The 12,505-nt window shown below is 31.5% G+C and overlaps 1 protein-coding gene across 1 annotated transcript in view; it reads right to left on the bottom strand.

Annotated features, from left to right (window-relative positions):
- LOC111629241 (acyl-CoA synthetase family member 2, mitochondrial-like) overlaps positions 1 to 12,505 on the bottom strand; it is a 26,157-nt gene that overhangs the window by 5,330 nt on the left and 8,322 nt on the right. Inside the window, exons 3-10 of the mRNA XM_023373123.1 lie at positions 8,360 to 8,488; positions 7,898 to 7,951; positions 7,697 to 7,815; positions 4,858 to 4,905; positions 3,614 to 3,731; positions 2,297 to 2,392; positions 2,070 to 2,218; positions 1,895 to 1,986 (exon numbers count right to left, since the gene is read on the bottom strand). Of these exons, the coding sequence (XP_023228891.1) occupies positions 1,895 to 1,986; positions 2,070 to 2,218; positions 2,297 to 2,392; positions 3,614 to 3,731; positions 4,858 to 4,905; positions 7,697 to 7,815; positions 7,898 to 7,951; positions 8,360 to 8,488 (805 nt within the window). The remainder of the gene's footprint in view (positions 1 to 1,894; positions 1,987 to 2,069; positions 2,219 to 2,296; positions 2,393 to 3,613; positions 3,732 to 4,857; positions 4,906 to 7,696; positions 7,816 to 7,897; positions 7,952 to 8,359; positions 8,489 to 12,505) is intronic.

The raw sequence follows: 12,505 nt of genomic DNA, 5'->3' as shown, positions 1-12,505 counted from the left end.
GCTAGTCGATCTGGCAAAGTTTTTTGTGTCTTTTGTGAAAATTAAAATTAATATAAAAATAAATATTATGACGTTGATTAATGATGATAATAATAATAAGATTGTTAATAATTAAAAAATAAAGTTCTTAAAATAAATTGTTCATTCGAATTCATTAAATTTTTATATTTTTAAATTTGTTCACATAAAGTCTTTTATAAATAATAATACATATTAATTAACTAATTAAAAATTATATATTTTGGACCTAAGGTGTTTAGAGTTTCATAAAAAAATATTTTTGTTAAAATCTTTCTAAAAAATCATGCCTAAATATTACGTGAGATAGGGAAGCGGAGGGGGATCAAAGAAAATATTACGGTTTCTTACATAGGGGTGGGTGTAAGAAATCGCCCTTACGTAATTTATGGACGGCCACTTATGTAAGACAATGATGCCGAAACTTCTCAGCTGGTTGGCCAAACTGCGCATAAGTGTAAGGGGGTGACGCACAAATACTTTGTATATTTCTTATATACGAAAAATGTGTATTGCAAGTTGAATTTGGCTAAGGACAATAGATTGGGCACTATTGCTGTAGAACATAACACATGTAAATAATTTAACCAATTAAATAGTAAAGTTAGACATAATAAATAGAGCAGTTGTTTCAAAACTGGTTATACGTCGCTTCGCTTAACTCGCAGTTTTCAAGAACTTATCTACAATATTAAGTGATGACTTGTATATAGAGGGTGATTATAATTAAAGTTCCATTTTGAAATAGTCATAAAATAAAAACGACTCGACAAAATGTTATAAAACTTGGTAATAGTGTACAGGACGCCAAAGATGAGATTTGAGATTTTATTTCCCGCGAAAATAAAATAGTTCGAAAACTCACCACCAACGGGAAATGGCGCTGTCTGTAATGTAGTTAAACGAAATAAGACACGAAGACATCATTTAAAATGTTTTTAATCGGTTTTAAAACGCGTTACAGAGCATGTTCAATGTGGTGTCTACCATTTTTGATAAGCAAGTTACATCGCATTACTGTGTTCTCAACAGTAGCTCTTAGCATATCACTTTCTTCCTGCCGTAAGCTATTGTGATTTTGCTTAACCCCACAAACAGTTTCGTTTTAAAACCGATTAAAAACATTTTCAACGATGTCTTCGTGTCTTATTTCATTTAACAATATTACAGACAGCCCATTTCCCGTTGGTGGTGAGTTTTCGAACTATTTTATTTTCGCGGGAAATAAAATCCCGTGACGTCCTGTACACTATTATCAAGTTTGATAACATTTTGTCGAGTAGTTTTCATTTTATGGCCATTTCAAAGTGGAACTTTAATTATAATCACTCTGTATTTTATACTGTATACACTCTCTATAACGTATATGATTATAATTTTAAAGACAGAAGAAGAAACAGAAGATTATTAGAAAATAAACATGTACATTCTAGTTTGAAAGACGGAAGTGTGAATATATTCGATGTGTATGAAGTTCATTGTTCCTAATTGTTAAATGAAGTATATACTGTATATATGAGATTAACATGAAGGACCATGTGAACCTGGCTGATCACAAGCTGAGTACAAAACGCAAACGTGTAAGCGCTTGCAACAACTTTCTTCATAATGTATACTATTTGGTATTTTACAGAAATTTCAGTTATGCATTTCTCTGTTTTATGCAATGCGAAGTTTGATTGAATTTGAATTGTTACGTACGTTTGTTTCACTTTTGAAAACATAATTTATAATTTATTATATAATTATATAATTTATAATATTCTTCACATTTCACAATGATCTTTACGCTTTTATGAATAATATTTTCTGTTTTTTTTTCCCTTGTCAAAATGCTGTTTCATTGTAAAATAAATGCAGTACTGTAAAATATTACCTTTTTGCAAACTTTTGAGATCATAATTTGAATCGGAGAGATGTTTTAACATATCAAAATACATTGTCGGAACTCCATACACTAACGTACACCTGCATTTCATATAATGTCTCAAATGTAATTATATGTATAAATTTTTAAAATAAATCCTATGATATACTCGAGTATGTGATACCTTTCGTTTTGGATGCTCTCCAGAGAAGAAGGAGTATGAAAGACCTCTGAAGGGATTACACATTTTCCTCCAAGCTGCAATGTCATTAATGGTCCAAGAATGTAACCAAAGGCATGAAAGAGTGGCAGGTGCAAGCAAAGTATCACACGCTAACAAGTACATTGATAAAATTATTGTTAATAGTATATAAATGTAGGAAATTTTTTTAAATGAAATTAATTTTATACCTCTCTATTGAATCCCATCTTTCTTGCAAAAGCAATTGAGTTATTAATTAATTGAAAATGGCTGGATGTAGCGGCTTTTGGATTTCCAGTTGTACCCTTTATTTTGTTTTAAAACAGAAATAAGAAAATACGTATGTGGTAGTTTACTTAATAAAACCTGTAAGCTTTGAAGAGACTTATAAATAATAGGTGAACCTAAATACAAATTTCATTATTGAGCCTGTCAATTTTTTATGAACTAAATTCTGCCTTCTTTGAAGAGTTGACAACAACTTTATAATCAGCATGTCTTTCTTTGTCAGAATTGTTTAGCAGTGATAAGTAATAAAAACTAAACATTGTAGAAACAAAAAAGTGATCACTTCCTAAATATTTATTTGCAGTAATACCATCTGATCTCTCAGCTTGTAAGCCTACGTTCTAATATTCACGTGTTAAATTAAGATATCATCTGATGTCTCAGTTTGCAGTGATTTGTTTATTCTTTCCTCCTTGTGGACACTGTGGTGCCTCACGGGCCTGATAAAAGGTCTTCGCAGTGGCACAGAGTTTCAACCACACTAACAATGCGACTACCAGGTAGTGAGGAAAGCATCCTCTGTATCCGAAACGGACTGTCGTTCGAAAAATATTCTTGGGTAGTTCAGCCACAAGGATTCAATATCAGTTCCCACAAATTTAAACAGAAACAAATTTGTTTAAATTAAATGTTATGACGTGAATATTTTTAGAAGTGGCCTTAACCTAAGAACATTCAAAAACTAGAGAGATACTTAACATATTCGAATGTGCGATCAGAATAATTGACCGCCACAACAACTGATCGTCGATAAAGATAATCGCTAGTAACTGACCTCCCGGGACAACTTATCGGCAAGAAGTTTCCATAAAAAAGAATAATATCAAAACTCACCATTATGACATCTTTGGCACTGCAAGCAATAACATTAGAAGACACTAGTGCATACAGAACTGAGAATTACAGAGTCAAAAGGAACTGATCGATATGATGTAAAACTATGAAGATATAAACTGAAGGCGATTAACAGCGTGTTCAGCGACTGATCTTGTGTAATGCTTTTCACATGCAATGTGATACTATCTTTCGAGGTTTCCAAACTTGTAGCTTGTCTTCATTAAACATTTTTTAAAGTGCCCCCACAATTAAAAGTTCTTTTTGTTGCTCGCAGTACCAAATTTTCAATATTAAAATTTTGAGTTACTCGAAAAGAATACTTATAGTTAATTTTTCTGGCAAAGCATTTAATTTTAAAATAAAGTAGTGATAAAAAAAACAGTGGAATAAGATATACAGACCGATGTAAACATGATAGTACAGGGGTCATCAAATTGAATTATTTTCTGTCGTTGGTGAAGAACTTTTCTATTTTCATTTCCATCATTTTCTTGTATTTCCTTCAACTTATACGTTCCTCTGTTAATGAGATCGATTACATTTCTTTAATTTTAAAATCTTTATCTTCACAACGAATTTCTTTTTAAATTCAATAAATATATGTTATAATAGCGAGGTTGAGATCGAAGTTTTAAACGCGAAAACGTGTACGTCGGATGTTCAGCGCAGCTTTCCCGTAAGCCTAATAGTTTGACAATGGTGTTTGGATAGTCAGTGTAATCATGCTCGACATTCCAAACGTTATTGTCAAACTTCTAGGCTTACAGGAAAGCGGCGCTGAACATCCGACGTACACGTTTTCGCGTTTAAAACTTCAGCCTCAACCTCTCTAATTTATGATAAATTATTTTTAAAATATCTAATTTAAACGTTTTTAATAACTCGGTTCATAATATAGAATTAACGAAAATACAAATGCTCTCCTACTTACGAACAGGTTAAGTTCTCGAGGTTTTGTCGTAAGTCGAAAACTAACCTAGAAAGTATATTTGTACACAAAATAACCACTTGTTGTTAGTATTTCATCCTTCAATGAGCGTAACGTATTGTATTGAATACGTTATGCTCGTTTACCCGCTCGCTACTGCAAAGTAGCAGGTGTTTTCATGTTTTTTTTTAACCTAATGCACTTAGTTTTGTAATGTCCAGTTCAGTTTCCATGGCAATAGAGTGACACTTCTTGTATTTATCTCTACTGCTGGATTTATTATTGTGTTTTCGATGCATCTTTAAAACACTAATCGTAAAATTTTATAAAAGTTGAAAACAATATTGAAAAATAGTGAAAGACTTCGTTACTGCAACGTTACCAACTCGAACGTCATCTCATGAGCAGCAATGGAACCTCAGAATTCGTGCGAAAATGAAAAATGATGCCTCGCAATAGAAATAAGGCCACAGTAATTATTTATTACTGGCCAAACACTGACTTCGACGCCACCTCACGAGCAGCAAGCGAATTTCAGTACTGCGCGAAATTAAAATTTTAGGTATACAGTCAAATTGTTCGTAAGTCTGAAAGTTTGTCAAATTGTTCGTAAGTCTGAAAGTTTGTCAAATTGTTCGTAAGTCTGAAAGTTTGTCAAATTGTTCGTAAGTTGAACGTTCATATGTAAGGGAGCACCTGTAAATGTATATTACTTACGGCAAGGATTTATTTGCAAGTGTAATTAGGTATTGAAGACTCTTCACTCTAAAATTGCAAGAGAAAAATTAATAGTATTAGAAATTTTTTAAAAATTTAGAAAATTTTTATTTTTATTTAGTAAGTGTTTTACGAAATTTCTAATTAAGTCTGATTGTAACCTCTTTGGTTGTGCATGTGGTCTTCAGCAGATGACGTTAAAAATTAAACGCTTTTTTTAAATGAGAAATTCCAAAAATTCTCGGAAACGGAAGATCTGCGATTTTTTTTCACTTTAAAAGTTCGTAAAGAATTAACGAATTCAATGTTTTAAATTCTGAATAGTAACGTTAATAGAAGAATTAAACTGAATTCTAATGCAAAACTGTTTCGTCCTATTTGCTTCCGTTGGACTTTCCTGTAGAAAAAACATTAAATTTTTATCCTCATCTGCTGGAGATCGCGTGCATAACTAAAGACATCACAATTATCCTTAATTTCATGCAGATACTGATTTGCGAGTGATTGGAATAAAAAACTGGTCAGTGAACACAGAAAGTTTGAGAAGCTCTCTATTACATAACAACGAAACTAATATTTAGACTAAATAAATGCTAATAAAAGTTTCATTATTACATCATGAAATTGTTGGCAAGATTTCAGTTATTTTTTAACCGATCTGAAAACCGACTTTGTTAAGTCGTTGCTCTATAGTCGTTAATTTGCGGATGTAGTCAATGGATATTTGTATGCTATCTTTTTTAATGGTAAATGTATTTAGCTAAAGCTGTCATAATAATGTATTTCTATAAATAATATATTAAAATAAAATGTAATGTTATGTTTCACAAATAATAAATACATAAACTCATTTGAATTCGAGGATTTTTAATGCTACACTATTAATTGAATGGTTATCATACGACATCCACACTAAGAAAAAATTTAACTATTTAACTGATTATGAATGAATTTTAATTAATAGAAGTCGCTAATAAATTGCTTGGGATACATTTAAAAAAAAAATTCCCCTACATTTTCCAAAAATTTACGAAAATATCCCGTTTATCCTTTGTCATTTGAAATTCCTTGGGTTCGCAGAAAATATTCCAGGAGGATAGAGCATGTAGACTAATAATTACATCAATAAATTTTTATTTAATTATTTAATTCTTTTGGATACAATATTGCATCAAAATGTCACATGGTCATGGGTATAAGGTTAATTATATAATTTTCTGGGATTTTTGACAAGTAGATTATAGAATGCTGTATTGCGTGAATACAAGACAGAGAAAGCATCCCATGCTCGAGGTTGTAAGGTTACATATCTGAATCACTTTTACCATTATAATTTGTGGAATTTTTTATTCGATTCCAAGGGAAAGCAAGTACTCCGGTTTTTTCCCTCTGCAGACGCCCATGAATCTAGAGACAAATATCTAGACTTGCAATGCTAGCGCCAAAACTTAAAAAGCGCTATACAATGGAAAAATTTTTTAAAAACCTAACAAAATTCTTTCGATTTGTCATTATCGATAGTTCCAGTAATGAAACTTTCAATTGCGGAGTATTATTTATAATCATTAATATAATAGATTTCTGAAAGAACACTGAAATAATATATGCTAAGTAGAGTGATACCTTTACCAATTCACTTTTCATGTAACGTATTAAAAAACATCCAAAAATATAAGACTAATGAATTCACCCCGATTGAGAATCATAACAGCTTCTTCTGGTAAAAACACAATACATCAGCATTCGAATAGAAGCTTTCAAGAAGCAAAATGTACAAAGTTAAACGACAACAAAAATATCCAGAAACGAATTGCTCACTTTCTCGGCAACATTTAAAATTTTGGTATCGCCATCTGTTATCATATTTTATTTTAAAACTTTTTAGGTTTTTAACTATTATAAAATGGCAAAACGCTTAATTTTGAGGATAGAGATAAGTTTAAAAAAAAAAAAAAATTGTAAATGCCAATAACGAGTAAAATCGTCATTAAAATCGTCCAACTCTACTGGAGATACACACGATCTCCATTATCTCTCCACACCGTCGCCAAAATTTAATAGCATCAATCCCTGTAATAAACAAAACTTCCTGCAAATTTTCAGAAATTTTCGACAAAAAGACAAAAGCTTCAAACAGGGTGAACAAAATCATACCCTATAAACACATATACACACACACACTCTAACATCCATACATACAGATATTACCCCCCCCCGAATTTTTTGCATTTCTCGACGTTTCAAGGTCACCTGTTTCCAAACATGCAAAAATCTGGCGGAGATCAATTTTTGCCAGATTGTCATACTTTCCCTCTGTTATAATAGCCGGGAAAGTAAATAAATAAACGGTATGAAAGTTGTCGTTAATAAAAATAGTTTCGTAAGTAATCATCTCAGTATTTTTAAAACATTGAACGAAAGAAGATTAGTCATACAGTAGAAGTAATACTGTAAGTTGCAATTGCATTTTAATGTAAGGATGCTATTTTTAAATCAAGTTAGTCCACTAATGACCGACATTATAAACATTAGTAGTTAGTGGTAGGTTTGCGTTTAACAAACAAGCTGACTACGTGGAGTTAGCCGGGTTTACTTCACATAACACCAAAATGGAAGTTAAAGGTCCTCTCTGCAGGTACTGTACTTCTCTTGGCAGATTGTTCATGTATTGTGTTGCCTTATTTGTTAATTTGCCATGTATTACATTAACACATTAATCCAATATAATACTATATTTAGCTACAACGTTTTCACGAATTTATGAATTTAAACGAAAGGAAAATATATCGATAAAATTTTATCATATAAAGAAAACACAAGAGTAAACAATTTGCCTTACTTTTGTGAACGCATTTGACCTGGATTACAGTTAGGAACCTCGGGCATCGCTTCACATATTATGTCATATAAATTCAGTAATTTAAAACTTTCAGCGGTGACAATAGCCTTACATTGGATCTGAAAATATTTTATTCAGTAAAATTCTTCTTTCATAACTTATTATTATTAATTTATATTACTCTATTAAAAACTTTTTTACTTTGTTAAGAGAATATTCCAATTCTGCTGCTCTGTATGAGGGATTTAGGCAAACCTGTAGCAATAATAATTGCAAATATTAGTATTATTAAAATAAAAATTAGGTGATTAAAATTCTTTTACTACTAAGGGATTTCGCCCATTTCTTTTCATATAGGCTACTGATAAGAAAAATTTTCTGATGATGCCGCCGTTTCTATTTTTTTTTTTTTTTCTTCTTTCTTTTTTTCGTGGCGAAAAAAGTTTCGCGATGATTTTAAGCCAAATATTTTATGTATAAAATTTTAAATTTATGCAAAATATATATAGATTCTGTAATTTCTTACCAATTTAAAAAAAAATGAATAAATTTTCAAAACTAAAATCTAAATTCTAAAATTTCAATTTAATTCAAAACAATATTTTTTAAATATTATAAATATTTTAATAAATTTCTTTTGAAATTTTCTACATATTTAATTACTAAATTCAATCCTGCTTTAACAGCAGCAAACTGCGTGAGGACCCACTCGTAATTATTTGGAGACCAAATTGCAATTCGATCGTTCTTCTTCAAACCTAATCCAATCAAACCGGCAGCAAGTTGATCGACCTGAAAATATAAAATCATTGGCAAAAATATTAAATAAATACGAAATACTTAGGAAATATTGAAATTTGTAAGTACAAGACTAGTTTTACATAAACGATTGCACACAAGTAGAAGTAATTTAATTATCTTGCTTTCAATCTAAAGTTTTAATTATCAAAAAATATTTACAGTAACTTTATATCATCACAAACATATTACTTTCATCTAAACTATATAACAAGTTATTTAATAAGTATTTTAGCGGTTAAAACCTCTCATTTTTGAACTGTTAGCGTCGAGAACGTAGTAGAAACGTATATAATAATACCAAATAAGAAAAATCAAATTTTAAAAAGAGGGACGTTCGATATTCAAAGATTACACTTTAGTGTTGCTTCGTTTATCTATTTTGAATCTGATTTAAAATTAGTAATAATTAATTAAAAATTAATTAATGATACGGGCCTTTAACTAAGGAATGCATTAAAAGTGGACAAAAAATGTTTTGTACTGAATTTCAGATGCTCTACGAATTTGGCCGCGTTTCTTTATGCAGCGAGAGTGTAGCTTAAATGACGTCACGAGCAGCTATGGTTACACGTCGCTGCGTCATAGTTTAGAAACGCTGTCCGCTCGAGCGAAACACGGACGCCATAATCTATCCTTTAATTCCAGTTACAGCCGAAAGTAATGCTTTAGTTAAAAAAACTACAATATTTAAATAAAGAGATATAAAGAATTGAGCATTTATCTTTCCATAAATGTGAACAAAGTAAAGAGATAGAAGATATATAATTATATTTAAAATCTAATATTTTCTTATTATTTAGATAACTTTCAGAGTCATTTTATAAAATTTAATCCTTCTTATCCTTTCCATAATATTTTTATCAACAGTCACTTCGACTTTTTTATTTTTACAGCATAATATCGTATTATACCCACAAGCGTCTATTTTGCTTTACACGTGTAGCGGACATAAAAGCTGCTTTATCTTCGCTGCAATGACCTCTTGCAGCAAACGTTTAGAAACGGTTCGCTACATTGCAGCGCTGCATTTAGAAACGGGTTTCAATGTGTTCGCTGTAAAGCGCTTCTCGAGCACTGCATAAAGAAACGCGGCCTTTGTAATTTAAATTTTACCGCTATTTTTAGAAACGGCTCCTTTTTATAGGAGCCATTACTAAAAATAGAAACGAAATTCGAGCAATAGAAATGTAAATTTTAGAGAATTCTATTCCTAAAAAGCGAAATTTACTATTTGAAATATAGACGTTGACCTCCTGAACAGTGATTACTAACCGGAGATAACTATCTGTATATAAATATAATATAGAAAGAGAAATTCTTTATACGTTATTTGTCAGTTCTACATAGTGTTGCCACCTGTCCAGTTTTTACCCGGACAGTCCGGTTTTTAATTCATTGTCCGGTTAACTATTAATTTTGTCCGGGATTTCGTAGAAATTGTGAAATTATGATGAAACAAAGTACTAGCAAATATTTTTATAAATTTACTTTATTTTAACAGCGAAAGACTTCACACTTCACCGGAACTTAATTCGCCATCTTACGCCAACGTATGTCGCAACCTGTTGGTTTTTTCTCTTCTCAGCTCTTTAAAGCTAAGTTACTGTATTTCATTTCTTAATTTTAATTGCTCCTAGACAAGTCCCTAATTGAGGTTTAGAAGTGGCGTGCACGTTATTCTTCGCATGGTAAAATAACATTGCGCATGCGTCAGGGACTTCTGTTCGAACAAACCTGACCTGCTGTCCGGGTCAGCAATTTTGTAAAGGTGGCAACACTAGTTCTACATATGTTCACCTTATCTCTGTTCTTGGCAATTATGAAGTTTTGATAAAAACCTCGACTTTATAAATGAAAGTGACATAAGTTTATTTTTGGGAAAAAATTAACTTACAAGTTAGTGATAGATTTAGTGAGACACGGATGTCCTTTATAAATCTACTCATGATTCACATAATCGGGCGAGGGCGGCCAAATATCTATCAGGCAGACGGCTAACAACTCAGAACCGGTCCTCTGAATAGAATCATTGGAAGCGTTATATGTGTGTAGCTTCCACCAGCTAAATCGCGAGGTTGGTGCTCTGTAAAACGCATGCGCATAATCTGGCTTCTTGGAAGCCGGTTTCGACAATAACAGCGCTTCCAATCCGCCATGATATTCGAATATACAATAGCAATCTTATCGTTTTTTCAAATGTAGTATAGAAATTTGTAATAAAATACATAAAGCGGTTATAATAAAATTAATTTTAATTAATCCAAAATACGTTAAAATATGAAAATAATCGCGCAATATGTATTTATTTTTTTAGACAATACAAGGGAAAATAATAGCGGCGCTTCCACCGCTTCCAATGACGGCATGCCACTGAAGTATTGTGACATTGTCACAATGCCAGACTGCAGTTTTTAATCAAATCATATTTTTAGTTTAATTTAAAATTTATGCTCTCCATCTCAAATTAGTGGTGTATTGACGTGCTCCTGCCCCTGTATATCATACTTATCCTGTTAACAATAGAGTCGTGCCTGTCGTCTCTCTAACACTTTTCAGGAGAACTTTTTAAATTGAAATAACGTGACTTCCGATTTTCACCGGAAAATCGTATATAGTTAATTAGGACCTTCGCCCTTCTGCTCAAAGCTTTCCGTATCCAGTCTCGACTTTCATCCATCTAATTCCCTTCTCAAGATTAAGGAAGGACAGACAAACAGAAGGACAACAGTGGGAATTTACAGCTCTAAAATTTTTTTTCAAATTGCAGCCCAAAAATACATTTCTGAAAAGCCAACTTCAAAACTTCAATAAAATTATAAATTTAAAATTGTTATCTATATCTATATCTATACTAATATTATAAAGAGGTAATGTTTGTATGTATGTATGTATGTAAGTTCCTTTGCAGCAGGTAATCTCCAAAACTACTCATCCGATTTCAAAAATTCTTTCACCAATATTTAGAATGGAACCTCAGGGTGGACATAGGCTGTATATTATTCCGATAAACATTCATATAAATTAAAAAATATAATCTAGGTTAAGGCTTTTATGTCCAACAGATTATGTCCTACAAGTACGACGCCCTAAGTTTGCTTTTCTGTGAGGCATTATGCTTTTCTGTGAAAATGAACTAAAGCAGATCATCTTCTATCTATCTATATAAATAAAAATGTAATGTTCGTTTGTTCCTACCGACTCCTTTGAAATTTTGACACAACGCTGCATTCAAATACGCACGTGTTTTTATATAATATACATGTCGAAATTCAACTCTACTGAAGGGAGATGGTTAGGATTCTTACCGTGAAGAACTCTGCTTCTATTTATACTATTTTAGATGCGGTTTTTTGCGTTTTTGATTGCGTTATTATATGGTACGTCAACAGAATGTACACTAAGAAGGAATTTTTCGATATTCTCCCGCGGGGGAGAGGAACAGAATTAAGGCTTACTGTGAAAAACTTGGCTTCTATTATATTATTTTAGATGCGGGTTTTTGCGTTTTTGATTGCTTTTTAATAGGGTACGTCAAGAGAATGTACACTAAGAAGAAATTTTTCGAAAAATTTCCCCCCCACGGGGGAAGTGTTATACATTTATAATAGATACATTTTGAGCCACAACAACGCGTGGCGGGGTCTGCTAGTTTTTCATATTTTTCATAATTTGTTATTATTGAAAGTGGTATAAGTCCATTTGTACTTTAAACAATCGTTTATTTTCCTTAAAAATTCTATTAATTATTAATTAATAAAATTAAATTAAATAAAAATAAAAATTACACTAGAACATCGATTATCCGACTCAATTGGGGACTGGGGTTGGTCGGATAATTGAAAAGTCGGATAACCGGAAAGTATGAAAAAATCCATTATTAGTGTAGTATATTATTATATCCCATGTAATTAGTATATTAGTATATCGCTATTAACCTATTTTGCGTTGAATTTTCATCGATGTTAAGCCTAACAAAAATTTTTTAAAATAATAATCGTCGCTATTGTA

Source organism: Centruroides sculpturatus, unplaced genomic scaffold, assembly GCF_000671375.1.
Source record: "Centruroides sculpturatus isolate CEXI.00-Female unplaced genomic scaffold, Cexi_2.0 scaffold429, whole genome shotgun sequence".
In the NCBI taxonomy this organism is placed as follows: domain Eukaryota; kingdom Metazoa; phylum Arthropoda; class Arachnida; order Scorpiones; family Buthidae; genus Centruroides; species Centruroides sculpturatus.
This window is presented reverse-complemented; position numbering and strand designations above follow the sequence as displayed.